Below are 14,480 nucleotides of genomic sequence, written 5' to 3' on the forward strand. Positions count from 1 at the left end.
CTTAAGAGTTAAGAGGCCATGCTGTGTTTGAAGCTCAGAGAAAGGTTTTTGTAAGATATCAAGTGCTGTGTTACTTCTTATTAAAAGAAAAATATAGTGTTAAAGTGAGCCATCGATTATCTGGTGCAAATAAGAGGTCCACAGGGTGACATATTAAAAGAGAACAAATAAATAAAGCAGAGAGAGAGAACGTAGGAATTAGCTTTGTTCGAACTTAGCAAGCATTAACGAGGATTGACGAATAGCGCAGGGTGTACTAAAAGAAATATTGAGAACCAAGGGGGGAAAGTGTGAGACACAAAATTCTATCTTTATCTCATTTTATCATTACGATATTTTCAAATTTTCTGAGAAAATATAATAAATAATTCAATTTTTTTAAACCACGACTCGATTTTTTCAAATTTCAAAATAATAACAATATTAAAAAATAATATTTTAAACTTTTATCTAAAATAAAAAATTCTCATCTCACTATCTAAACCTATCCATGAGTCAGGGTCGGGGGTACGAATAATTTCTACCCCTAGATCAATCCTATACAAAATTACAAATTCGTGAAAAATAATAGACAAAAAGTATTTGGTGAAAATTAAACGGAAACAATGTTGAACTTTTATGTTTTTTAATTTTTTAAAATTTAAAATTTATAGATTTCGGGTCAATCTGTTGTATTTTTAAGCCTCAAACCGAACACATTTTCCTTGGTATAGAAGGTAGTGTAAGGTGGAAGGGGCTTTCCCTGGTACAACAATTTGCCACCGTAAGGCATACCTTTGTGTTATTATACGAATATATCTCCTATGATTACCACAGCAATTCAAATTTATGGAAACGCTATAACAAGCATATGCCAGCAGTACTGGAAACAATAGAAAGCATACCTCAAGTTATACAACACATCTAAGTTAAATGATGGGGTTGCCAATAATCATTATTATTATGCATTCTTATCGGATGAGTTTGGATTTTTAGAGTACTTTGTGAGCCATTTCTGCTTGTTTTTCTCGGCTGTTTTCCGATTTTCAGAGAATTTTGTAAGCCCTTCTTGCAATGCTCCAAGATTTACCCCATTGTCGACCAAAATGCTTGTTGCACCCATTTTTGAGACCTGTAAATCAAAACATCAAACAACTGAGACGATTTTTATTTTTTATTTTTTTTAAAAGTCCGAAAAATACATGTCCAACTCAAGAAGAGATGCTAACACTCAATCAGATGAGAAAAAACGGTAATTTTGAAAATAATATTACAAAAAGATTTGTTGAATGCCATTTTTACCTCTTGGATGTTTCTATTCTCGTCATCAAAAAACAGCATTGAGTCGAAGGGAACCCCAGTACTTGAATGAATTTTCTGGAAGTGATCTGTCTTGTGTGTCCAACTGGAAAAGATCTCCTGGACAATTAAATCAAGAGTTACTGCTAAATATCGTAGCCAAACAAAATATTACATCAGAAATGGTTTGAGGAGGGCATTTCTCTGTGTGTGTTTGTATGCAAAACAAGCAAGGCTAATAAGAAAATGTGAAATGGCTAAAAGCATTCATTGTAGGGCCGAAAACATTTCTTTCCTTGCTCACCTGGGCTACAAACATGGACTTGATGCTTAATTTGTCAATAAATGTCTTTGCTATATCTGCAGTTGGTGATCTTGAAGCAATAGCCAGATCAATCCCTTTCTCCTTGAGTGCATACAGTATTCCTTTGGCATGGGGATACAAAGATGGCATCTCACGTTTGGAGCGACATTCACTTTGAAAAACCCAGAACAAAATTGACATCAGATAAGATGAAGCCAAGCATTTGCAGGAAAAACTCGTTAGGCTGTGTACTTTGTTCTGGTTTCAATTCATTTTCATTCTTCACACTGGTTTCAATTGCCATTTGGGAGAGAATAAGCAATGCTGCTAGAGAACTACTAATACTAGCACCAAAAAAATTAAATGCAGAAGATAGAACATGCACCATAAGTAGCATGAAACTGCACATTATTCATTGCCTTCGAATGATTTTTTTTTTTCTCATCAATAAAAATTTGCCGTAGTACTCCTTCTGCCTTTTATCCTCATGCAGATAAATATCTACCATAGTACATCCTCAGCCTTTTTTATTTACCTAAAACGCTTAATTTTTGTGCGGGATCAGGGAAGAATACATAACAGATAATGACTATAAAAAACCTGGGATAGTTATGTAATTAGATCTTTTCTCCATGTTGTAATTAAAATAATCATGTCCGTTTGCTAATCTGCTATGTTTAATCGCAATAGATACCCAATTCTAACAAGAGGTCACTATCAATTGATTCAAGTATTTCGGAAAGTCTTGGAAGACATCATACCAATATTGAATGGTTGAATATCATTCTCGCCATGTTGAACCTGATAAAATAAATATGACCTAGATGATGCAGGTCCTCCTCCAACATGACTGAATACAAATAGAAACCTAGAAATATTCCTCCATGCTTTCATTTTTCATTTTTATTAGGCTATTTGTCTTCAATCACTCAAAACTAGTTCTTAGAACTCAGAAGGCCAAAGATGAAAATCTCTTTTTATGTTACTTGTTTTTCCTGAAATAAAAAGAACCCTCAGGATTTGAACAAAAACTTTTAACAAATCCCCAGGAAAACATAGGAAAAAGATATTGGAATATTAACTCTGAAATTAAATCAAGGAGAAAAAACCTAAAATCCCAATGGAACCCCACAATTGAGAATGTTATGTAGAAGTTATCATGTTTTATTTTATTCTGGTCTTTTTGGAGTAACCCCAACTCCAAAAGAATATATAAAAGCAAGATAGAAAAAAAAAAGAGAAATACCAGTAAAATGGCCAGAGAGTGTAATCGAGATCGAAGACGACCAATCGGGGAAGAACTTGGAACATTCCTATTATCTGTAACGCCTCCGTCTTCACCCTCTCGTCCCCCATCTATTGCCTTCTCCGATCTTCTCTGATATCGCTGAAAATGCTAAACCAACCGATCTATTCTACAAGCATACAACCTCTGGCTCTGGGTGTCTCTACGATGTCGTATTATTGATACTTTTTATTTTTTATTGTTATTTCTTTTATTTAAAAAAAAAAAAGAAAAACTCATCGCGCTGACGGGCGACGGTTGTGCCTGGCCTCTCCGGCTTTAATAATACTGTTGTCAATTTGTGACATGAATGTTAAACCTTCGTTTTTTAAGAGGTAAGTTGAGATGAGATAAGATGAGATAAAATTAATTAAAATTAAAATTAAACTTAAAATTTTAAATAAAATATTATTAGAATATATTTTTTAATATTATTTTTATTTTAAAATTTTAAAAAATTGAATTGTTTATTTTATTTTATGTGAGAATTTGAAAAAATTATAATGATTAGATAAAATTTTTTTAAAATTTTGAATTTTAGTCTTAAAAACAAACCAGACCAATTTACTACAAATGCATATAAAATTAGTAAGTTTGAATTTGATATAAATAATCTGTGATTCAAATAGGTTAGTTGATCTATTAAGTCATGATTAATAAATAAATTTGCTTAATTTAAAATTAACTCGTAATAATTTATTTAAATTTTATTTTAAAATTATAATTTTATTATTTTTGAATTGTAATATTAATATCTCAATATGTTTTTTTATTGTTTAAATTGTAATTATGAATGATAATATTTATTACTGTTAGGTTTGTAATAATTGACATAGGTTAGAATTTAAAAATATTAATATTTTTTGTTAGTAGATAATCTTATTATTTTTGTGGAAATATTGTGACTATTAATAAATATAAATTTTAATTATTATAAAAAATTATATTAATCAGGTCAAATGTGTTAAGAGGATTATTTTAACCTATTTATATAAAACTGATTGAAATGAGGTCGTATTGCATTGATCAATTTCTAATTAATTAATATTAAACGAATTAAAACGGATGACATAAGACGACTCGTTATTTAAATGGATCGTATTAGAATTTAAAGAGCTAACTTATTTAACTCAATGGATCATATTTAAATTAATTTATATAATTAAATTGACTTGATACAAAACGAGTACGATCTATCAATACGAATTGTCACTCCTTACTTTGTCACTCAGATACTACGAATTTAGGCCCTATTTGAATACTGAGCTGAGTTGAATTATTTATAAATAGTAATGAATTGAAATAGTGAAGTGAGTTTTGTGAAATCTACTTAAGATAAACTTAGATGTGTTCAGATGTTAAAATAAATTTATATATATTTATGGAAAGTTAACAAATATTGTGAGCCCTAAAGTGTTACGTTGAAAAAAATTATAAATTTTGTGTAAAGAAATTTTAAATTAAGATAAATTTAATAATTTAAAAATTAAATATTTAGACATTCAGTTTAAAAATAAACTCGCTTTCAAAGGGCTTATAGTTTCGGTTCCTTTTTGTGCGGTGCGTTCAGTAGCTTTCTCCTCAAGGTATCTAATAAATGGGCCTGAACTAGGCCTCGATCAGTCAAAATTCCTGATTCTTTTGCTCTCAAATCATTAATTAATGTCAAATTTAAATGCCCTCGTTAATCGTTGAATTGATCGGCAGCAGTAGCAGTAGCACGATGGATCCATATAAAATATCCAATTTACTAGGCACTCTTAAAAATAGGTATGAAATGATATTTTTATTCGTCATTAAAATTATTTATAAAAATATTATTTTTTAATAATACAATAATATCAAAGATTATAATGTTAATTTATAACTTTATTATTTGTTACTAATATTAATTTCATGATTTTAAGGACCCAAAGCAAGGCATGAAATACAGATAAAAAGAGATGAAAGTAAAATCTTCAAAATTGTGATCCCAATTCACAAATAAGTTGGTTGAATAAGAGCACCCAAGTTTTATTTTGGAACATAACAAACATTAAACGAAAGACATTCTTCTTCAATAAAGGAACGAAAGTTTGAAGATCAGGAAATTGGAGCGAGAGGAAATTCACTCAGCAGCAGCACTTGCAGCACTTAGGTCCACAGAGAGATCAAGAACCTGAAACATACAATGACGGAGATGAATATACATACATATATATATATATATATATATATGCTTTACATATGGAAACGAATATGAAGAATGGCTTTAGACCAAAATGATCAAGAAGTTGAACTTCCTTCCTATATTACCTACATTAAGTAAAATGAACAGCACTAATTCTAATAAAAAGAACCCCATGAAAGATGTGTTTACAAATATGACCCTTTTAATTGATTTAAAACATTATACTGATGTATGAAAAGCTTACCTTTCCAGTAATCTTACTGTACATTTGAATCACATCTTCAACTGTGGACTCGAAGTGAGTCGTTGCATCATAGCTCTGCAAGAAATGAAAATTCTACAAATAAGAAAGAAAGAACAGAAGCTACCACTGATTTTGTCACTGAAATAATGAAGTTAACCCATGAGCTTGTTCTGTGAAGTACCAATGTGTTTGCAAAAGGAGAAGGAAAGACAGTCTAGGCTCTCACATATCCTCACATGACAAGCAATTATATAAGGTTTAGACATTCCTCCATATGAGACAAGAGAATGAAAATTGTTTCTAAATCGACAGTCATTATCAAACAACATTTTGGGTCATCAAGATGTCATTGAATTCACCAAAAACGGGGTTTTCAACACTTTTACCTGATTAAGTTACAGTTCACACTTTTTGGATTTAATCATTTTTTGTATATACCATAAACAGAATATACTTCTTTGCTGCCTGCCAACTATGGGATCTTTTTATTTTTTTGAAAATTGACTGACATGCAATTTCTTTGTCCTTGATTTCTAAATATAATAAAACGATACTATAAGGTGAAATTCATTAAAAAAAAAATCATGTACTAGGCATAGGCATATTGCCTTTTTTCCACTTGTGTTGTTAGCAGGTTGCAAATAATCTTTATCCTTTATGGAAAAATCAAGATATAAATAGGGCGGTTACTTTTACTTACTGTAGATATGAAACAGTTATCCTCCTCATGTTTGTTGGTAGGTACAAATCTGTCACAAGTCTCATAGAAAATTTCATCCACAGGTCCAAGTAGATCGACAGCAGGCTTCAATTCCTCCTCAGGTTTGTCAGTTTCTGCCTCTGTTAAAACAAAAGCAATGTACTTTCCTTTTGGAGCTACATTGTGAGCATAGGAGCAACAGAAGAGGTACCTGCACCATGAGTTAAGAAGCACATTAGAAGGTACCTGGGAAAAAAAATGTTAAAAATTTTCGATTTCCTTTAATTTTTATATCAAGCATTGGGCAATTGTAAGCATATAATTATTAGAATGAACCACTATTATGTTACATGTTGCAAATGTGCAGAGGCTGTAACACACTTGACATTATCAAAAGAAATTAGGGGAAACTGGAAAGGAATTCAGAAAACTTGCATGTCTGATTTGCGGCCGAGTTGCTTCTGTGGCAGGATAACCTGAACTGAGTGAGAATCTTTGGTGTCCGGAATAGGGTGGCTCATTATACATACAGCACGAGCAACCTTTCCCACCTTTTGAACCTGTTTCATTTTGAAAAGATTGCCGGATGAGAGCCAAATATGATGCTCAAAATTAAAATAGGCAATTCAGGCTTGTGTATTGACCAGTTGAGCAGGAAAAAATTTGCACTGTTAATGAGTTGGGGACAATTACCTTATCAGGTAAATATGATGGATCACAAACGACTTTCTTGCATTTAGCAGTTTCTCCTTCAGAAGTCACACCAAAGGCTTTCCCATTATCGTCAAACTCCACCTATCATCCAATATATTGAATATTAACTGAAATTTGATCGGATGAATTCAGATGTTGCCATATTAGCAAAAGCTAAAGTTGTGGTGAATGGTTTAAAGGTGAAAAGCACTCCAATGACATCTACGGACTTTTATTATTTAGAGTTGACCGTTAAGATTTATAGAGTTGGGGAACTGGCAAAAAGCAATGAACAGTAAACTCCATGCAAGTGCCAAGCCTCAGAGGTGGCCACCGCCGACAATGAAGACTCTGTAGCATAAGGATGGCTCTGGCGTCGAGGTTTTGATGGCTGGTACTCTGATTCAGAGAAGGATGCTTAAATCTACCATAGTCGAGCAGGCAGGCAGAGAGAAATGCAGAGAAGCACCATAAGGCAGAGCCATTATTATGTGGAGAAAACAACGAATTACTAGCTGTGAATAAAACTTGAGAAAAAAATTCACATTATTAAAAGAAACAAAAGATGGATTTATCCTTCAAAAAGTGAGGTATTATATAGATACCATCCGACTTTGGGTTATTTGATTAAGGTGGGTGTTCCCAGGGGCCACACTCCTCTTCTCAAATGTTGAGCCTCAAGGCATTTTCGGTGAGTTTCCATCTAGGTGTGAGCCTTTGAATGTTTGTGCCTAACTTAAACGATGGTGAAATATCTTGGAAACTCAAATTTTGGCAATTTTACCTTACATTCTAGCTTGTTAAACATGTAAGTTCCCACACTTAAACGTGCAAATGCCTCTGTAAGTGAGGTATTATATGGATGCCATCCGACTTTTGGGTTATTTGATTAAGGTGGGTGTTCCCTAGGGCCATAATCCTCTTCTCAAATGTTGAGCCTCAAGGCGTTTTCAGTGAGTTTCCATCTAGGTGTGAGCCTTTGAATGTTTGCACCTGACGGTGAAATATCTTGTAAACTCAGATTTTGGCAATTTTACCTTACATTCTGGCTTGTTAAGCATGTAAGTTCCACCATAAACCGCACTTAAACGTGCAAATGCCTGCCAACAAGTAAACAAAAAATCATAATGGCAACTTATATTAGCTCTGCACATTTGCACAATGTTACAGATGAAAACCAAACCTGAGGCAATTCACCCAGTCCATACAATGGATAGATATAGGGAGATCCTCCTTGAAAACGTGCCAAAGACTCTGCATAAAGCTTTACAAAGAGAGAGAGAGAGAGGAAGCGAAAAAAAAGGTTATAGCGTTGAACTTAAATAATCATTCTCAAGCAGCTTTATATTACCTAAAGATATATTTTCCTTCTTCATAAGAGTACTACTGGCAAGGTTTATACTAGTGGGTAGCACAGACGTGAGGTTTACTCTAAGAGTGTTTCAGTTATGTAAAAGCTCGAGAACCACCCTACAAGAAAAAAGGCTGTAATCTAGTCATCTTGACATGATGTAGAGCATTGGCTTCTCTTGCTGATTTGAAAATCCTAGTGGGGTAAGACTCGTGGTTATTACAACTAACACTCGTTAAGTTTCCCTTATAATACTGGCAAATGACGATGACATTTGAACAGACATGACAAGAAATACTACCAGCTCATTGATCTTTGGTTGATAATCCATACTGAGTCCTTAAAAATGGCAATCGGTTTTAAAAAAACCGTTCAAGACATTGGTTGATGTCTTTAATATTGACCCACACTAATTCTAAAATAATTCAGAAGGCGTCAGACTAATAGATTATATTTATTTCTCTACATCTCAATTTGAGTTTTGTAATAAATAGTAATATGTCTGTAATTTAATCAGCAAGTAAAGGACAATAGAAACATTTACAAATTATCATCATATGTAGTGTAGTTTATTAGATTTGTTAATGCTCTATGGTGTTATAGTGTACATTTTTAGAAAAGATATTTGAGATTACTATGCAGATTAACAGAGATATATCACTGACATACCTCTTTAAGCATGGGCATACACCACATTGTGATTAGCTACCTACTCATATTACTTTATCAGGTAGAAGATATGGATGATTATATATGGAATCTTCATATATTACTCTTAAGATATAAAATAATTAACAAAGAATGCAGTAAAAACCAATAAAAACACAAGCTATAACTAAATATAATAGAGAAAATAATTGCACCTTCATTCTCTTCACAAAATCTTTGGCTGGCTGATCCAAGTAATTATCATTTATATGAAGTGCCAGGGCATGACCAATAATGTCAATTGTATCATCTTCTAACCCGTATTTTCTACATTAAAAACACAGTATCATACATTAAGTTAAGGTATCTTTAGTAGACATTGTTGAATTAGCAGAGCAACCAAATTAGGTAGTTTTATATTGGAGTGAAAAATACTTATTACCAGACACATTCTTGATATTCAGCCACTACTTCAGAGAAACATAGCCAATTTAAGATGAAGATATAAAAGAATTTATATAACCATGATCGGTGATTATGTTTCAGAATGATAAAAGAATACCATGAGTATGTATTCATATACTCTAGAACAGAACTTCTTTGAAGAGAAAAAGCTAAGATTTGATCTTAAAAAGGCATGTCTGATGTTGGTTTGGAACATTGCTGTGAATATTTGAAACAAAAGACTGGCCATTTCGCTACTTGTTCTTTGTTTTCTCTTTTGGGAATTCAAAAACCCAATGAATCGATAAGGCCTAATACATAGGATATGCTTTAGAGAACTTGTTTGGCTACATGAAAATATACGGAGAAGGCAAAATTAAGGAGGAGCTAAACCTGCACTCAAAATATTTTGCAAGTGCAAGTTCCTTAATTATGGGCTAAAGTCAGCTGCTTTCTTGCAGAAAGTAATCTAAGAGAAAAGGAAATTAGAAAATAGGAACTTGTTTGGCTACATGAAAATATACGGAGAAGGCAAAATTAAGGAGGAGCTAAACCTGCACTCAAAATATTTTGCAAGTGCAAGTTCCTTAATTATGGGCTAAAAGTCAGCTGCTTTCTTACAGAAAGTAATCTAAGAGAGAAGGAAATTAGAAAATACGTGATAAGCTCCCTTGCCGTAACTTTTTCCAAATCCAGCCCCTCATGAGATTTTGGGTCATTCTCTTCATAGTCTTGGACAAAAATGAAGAATTTCCGAGCACGACGCTTCTCAAACAGTCCCATCAGTTGTGATTTCAGCGCTTCGACATCAGTTGCTGGAACTTTGTCAATCTAGACCAAATAATATTCCCTTATAAGCTCTTAATTAGAATAGTGATATGTTGTTTTGAGAGGTGGAACTGACGGACTTACGGTTCAACTGGAAATGACCAAACTCACAGAGAGAGAGAGAGAGAGAGAAGAAAATATAAGTTGTTAACAAACTTCGTACCTTTCCTTTGTTGTACACAAAACTACCATCTACAGCCTTGAAGTGTAGATACTTGGTAACATCCGTGTGGATGAGAACACGGACCAATGTACCATTGGCCATCATGAACTACAAAAACACACGGTTGAAGGTTTTCACCACAATATGTATACATAGGGAGTATAGAACACGGCACATTCAATGTGACACAACTCATGTCGAGGCAGTAATTCACCGCCATTAAGATTTAGCAATAAACATTTTCCAGGGTAATGCTTGGTCTATTTTGAGGCAACCAAGGCATAAGTTGCGTGGTATCAATTTATATCATTCAGTTAAAGGGGACATGGTCCATACCACTAAGATACAAGTTGCATTCCGTTTAAATTCACAAAACCAAAGGACACGCCCAAAACAAGAAGATACAAGTTGCATTCCATTTGAATTCATTAATCAAGCCCTTTTATTAACATAACAAAAATAATAACTCCATTCTTAATTAACATATGAACACAGTACATCATATTATATACAATGAAATGGATCAAATGGGGCTTTGTAAGGAAATCTATACATAACTAGTAAGTGTTTGCTATGCCCATTATACAAAATCGCAATATACAGATTCTGATGCAAACACATTATACAGATACAACATCCAGCTGTTGCACTGCCTTTACGATGTTTGAGAAGCAGTATGTAAAATGTGCAATTTAAGAGCATTAAAGCATCAGAATATCACATTAGCAGTATAGTATCATCTGATAAACGGGCTACCTTGGGTATCATGTCAACGTTGTACTCTCTGCTTGAGCCCAAATTTTCTGGAGGCTTGTCATTTCCTCTGAAACGCTTCCAGAGCTATGAAGTAGAGGAGAAAACAAAGTTTTAACAAAGAAAAACAGAAAAGTAGGGAAAAAAATCAGACTACGTAAGTATAGGTGAAAAAATGCACCAGTTATTTGTTATGAAAATGATTATTTCCTACTAAATTGAGTTTATTCTCGTCACAAATAATCGTTTTTTTTTTTTTTTTTTTGCTGTGAATTTTTCAAAATGAAAAGAAAAGAAGAAGAAGATAAATAAAGAAAAAGAGCCTGCAATACTATAACAATAGTAACCTGTGTAAGATTAAGAGAGCTTGAGGCTCCTCCATAATAGTCGTTTCTGTCCATATGCAATACCTGTTTCAAATTAATACACAGCTCAGAACTAGAAAAAGGATTGCTGATCTGAGCCAGATAGCAAAAACCAGCAGCTAATTCTAAGATACTAAGTGCAAGTATATCCTTGGTGGAATTGGAACATATAAGTTGCACAACTAAGATTACAGAACTTTAATCACATGAATTATGGTAAAAGTTGAGATGGTTTAACTGTAGATACAATAGGAAACAAATTTTCTAAGATAATTAGAACCAATAGGAAAGCATCAGAATGAAATATGCATGATACTTTCGATTGCCAGCACTACAAAAATGGGAAGACCGCACCCCATGACTCCAGAATCTATTGTCGCCAAAAGTATCCCGAACCCTTTTTCTGCGTCTTGGTTCGTAAGCCAGACGTATAAAAAGACCACGCTCGACTCATTAAGCCCCGTTTGGATTTCAAGATGGCATCATTTCATCTAATCTTATTTTATCTTAACATTCAAATATCATAATTAATACAAACACATTTTAATTTTAAATTTTCATCTAATCATTACCTAATCATTACAATTTTTTTAAATTTCCAAACAAAACATAAAAAATAACTCAACTTTTTCAAATCACAAAATAAAAATTATATTAAAAAATTATATTATAACAATATTTAATTTTATAATATTTTTATTCAATTTTTTACTCTTTTTTCTCAAAACTCCATAAAACATGTTAACTCAAACAATTTCATTATTATTTATAAATTATTTTATTACTATTTACGAATTTTTCATTTCATCTTATCTCATCTCAATATCACCTCATCCTTGTAAGGTTTTAAATTAGGCCCTAAGGCTGGGGTGCCCAATAATGCCTTTAAGAAAACAAGTCGAGAGACTGGCTTTGCAATAATTCATAACAAATTTTGAAATAATATGATGTAAAAGAGGCATTGGTAGATTAGAAAATCAATTACTGTTTTTTCTTCTCGGAATTTTTTTCCTGGTCCCCAAAAATGCATCACATATTGAGTTATAAAAACAAACAGAGAAATCCAGGTTCCTTTCAAGATAGAGAAACACGCCATCATTAGTGTTTCACGCCATCAATATGGCTGAAATCCTTCTAATATTGGATACTATATTACAAGATATGAAAAAATGAGATTCGCCATAGAACAACTGCATAGATTCAAAAGAAGAAAGCAATACATTCCTGCCCTGACGATCAAAACGAAACCCAAAAGGTGTAATCTCCGATAAGTTGAATTCAAATTACAAAGAAGTTGAAGCCACCGTCAAGGCAGATGGGTTGTAATCATGATCGATCATATAAGAACTCCATGCCTCGTTAATCATTTTGTTGTTGGTATCTGCCGTTTCTGAGTAAACCTTTTGTAATGATGAATACTTGTGCACTAACTGTTGTACGGATACGAGGCATTCAACTTTGATGGGAGGGCCAAAAGGACGTATTGTTATAATAATATTCTCAATGTTGAAAACAATAAAAGCAATTGTCAATTGTAAGCTGACAAAGTCTCTTGTTTCCGCATGTATTACGACATTCTCCAAACCATTTAGGGATCATCCAGAGAATTAGCTACCTTTTATGATTCTATCACTACAATGACCTAAAACAACGGACAAAGAAGATAAAAAGAAACAACGAATACAGGCCAAACAAGAGGAGAGTCAGAGAGGTAAAGGAGACGCATTACTTTGAGTCCATCAACGGAGAGAAGGCCACTAAGAATGCACTCCTTGAGGCCAGTCCCGAGAACGATCACGTCGTACTCTTCATCCATAGCTCATTCGAGTTAAGAAAATGGAAGAATTACTGATGCAAAAAGTGAAAGACAGAGAGAGAGAGAGCGCTAGCTTTAGGAAAAGATGAGGGAGAGAGGGAACCGGTTTAATTTGGAGTGTGTGATACGATCATACGACGCGAGACTTGGAACAAGTCTTGAGCGGGAACGAGACTAACGCATGGACGAGAGCTACGCGCACGGTACATCAAGCGTGTGGCGTCCACGAGCCAGCTTGATCAAACAACCCTAGCTAGCTGTCGTGGTTTGAGGTGAACGACGTGTGATGGATCTAGTTTATACTTTATAATTATAATATATAATAAAATTATCAGCTTTTATAATTTTATTCAATGGGTTTTATACTTTTTAATTCCTCCAGTTTGTCGAATATTACAAAAACTAGTCATGATTTGCGTCAAGAGTACCCTAGCGCTGCTGCATGCAGCTTGCAGTTTAATATAATTTAATATTATTGGTTCAATAATTAACCAATTAGGACCAGTAAGTACTTCAGTAACCCTATTTATAATCTATTTAACTCAAATCTCTTGATGTTCTGAAAATTAGTATAAGTATAAACACATGATCATCTAAAAAACTAAATGGATCAGTTATCGTAGTTTGGCTAGGATACGGCCTTATAATCATTAATAAATTATAAGTACTTAAGAGTCATGTGATGTACTTAATATATATATATATATATATATATAATATATTTCGATGGATGAAAACAGGTTAGTACTGCAAAAGGTAGAGCTAGGAAATTTAAATGGACCCAGAAAATGTCCCGATCTTGCTGGATGACAGTCCACATATATATTAGATCTGTTACATGCCCATGATCGTATGTATATATGCCTAGCTGGTACTTTGGAGGAATTGCCACTGCCTGAGCTAGCACTACCTAGTTGGTATGATAAAAATAAATGAGAAAATATATTTACAACTGTAAATTGTGTAACCATCGCGTAATCGTTTTAAAAAATAAAATAAAATATGAGATCTACATAAAAAAATTTAATTTTTTAATAGTAAACCCCACTTTTTTTCAAAGCGATTAGGCAATGACGTTTACATAGTTCACGGTTGCATTTAAGTGACTTTATAATGTTTATACCTAGCTAGCTAATTTGATCAGTAATTACTAGGTAAACATACATATATATATATATGTATGTATGTATGTATGTGCCTACCTGCATGCATGCATGGTGAAGTTTCCAGAAGCTAATTAATTAAACTTGGCCATTCATATAGTTGCTAATTCCTATATTATTGTTTTTGTACTTTTAATTAATCATTATTCATTAACTTCTATACAAAATGTTTGAAGAATTGTAAACTCCACTAATTCCTGATCAGACTGTTCACCCGTGTCCGGGCTCCGATCGAGTACCCGAACGATAAGAACAGTTTGTTTTTGTTGCCACTT

At 33.2% G+C, this 14,480-nt stretch overlaps 2 protein-coding genes across 2 annotated transcripts; both read right to left on the reverse strand.

The window, feature by feature from the left end:
* Nucleotides 1–654: 654 nt before the first annotated feature.
* LOC121255503 (magnesium-dependent phosphatase 1-like) lies at nucleotides 655–3,057 on the reverse strand. The gene is made up of 4 exons (XM_041155866.1): nucleotides 2,829–3,057; nucleotides 1,583–1,754; nucleotides 1,282–1,398; nucleotides 655–1,111 (listed from the first exon to the last, which is right to left on the reverse strand). Exons 1-4 carry the CDS (start codon nucleotides 2,936–2,938, stop codon nucleotides 941–943), a joined length of 570 nt encoding a protein of 189 aa, XP_041011800.1. The 5' UTR covers nucleotides 2,939–3,057; the 3' UTR covers nucleotides 655–940.
* Nucleotides 3,058–4,811: 1,754 nt separating this feature from the next.
* LOC121255418 (guanosine nucleotide diphosphate dissociation inhibitor At5g09550) lies at nucleotides 4,812–13,171 on the reverse strand. The gene is made up of 13 exons (XM_041155722.1): nucleotides 12,956–13,171; nucleotides 11,209–11,271; nucleotides 10,865–10,948; nucleotides 10,109–10,216; nucleotides 9,776–9,948; nucleotides 8,889–9,000; nucleotides 7,858–7,938; nucleotides 7,712–7,774; nucleotides 6,675–6,776; nucleotides 6,417–6,541; nucleotides 5,982–6,192; nucleotides 5,282–5,356; nucleotides 4,812–5,025 (listed from the first exon to the last, which is right to left on the reverse strand). The coding sequence occupies exons 1-13, from the start codon at nucleotides 13,040–13,042 to the stop codon at nucleotides 4,975–4,977; spliced, it is 1,335 nt and encodes a 444-aa protein (XP_041011656.1). The 5' UTR covers nucleotides 13,043–13,171; the 3' UTR covers nucleotides 4,812–4,974.
* Between the last annotated feature and the right edge of the window lie 1,309 nt (nucleotides 13,172–14,480).

Source organism: Juglans microcarpa x Juglans regia, chromosome 3D (genome assembly GCF_004785595.1).
Source record: "Juglans microcarpa x Juglans regia isolate MS1-56 chromosome 3D, Jm3101_v1.0, whole genome shotgun sequence".
NCBI lineage: Eukaryota > Viridiplantae > Streptophyta > Magnoliopsida > Fagales > Juglandaceae > Juglans > Juglans microcarpa x Juglans regia.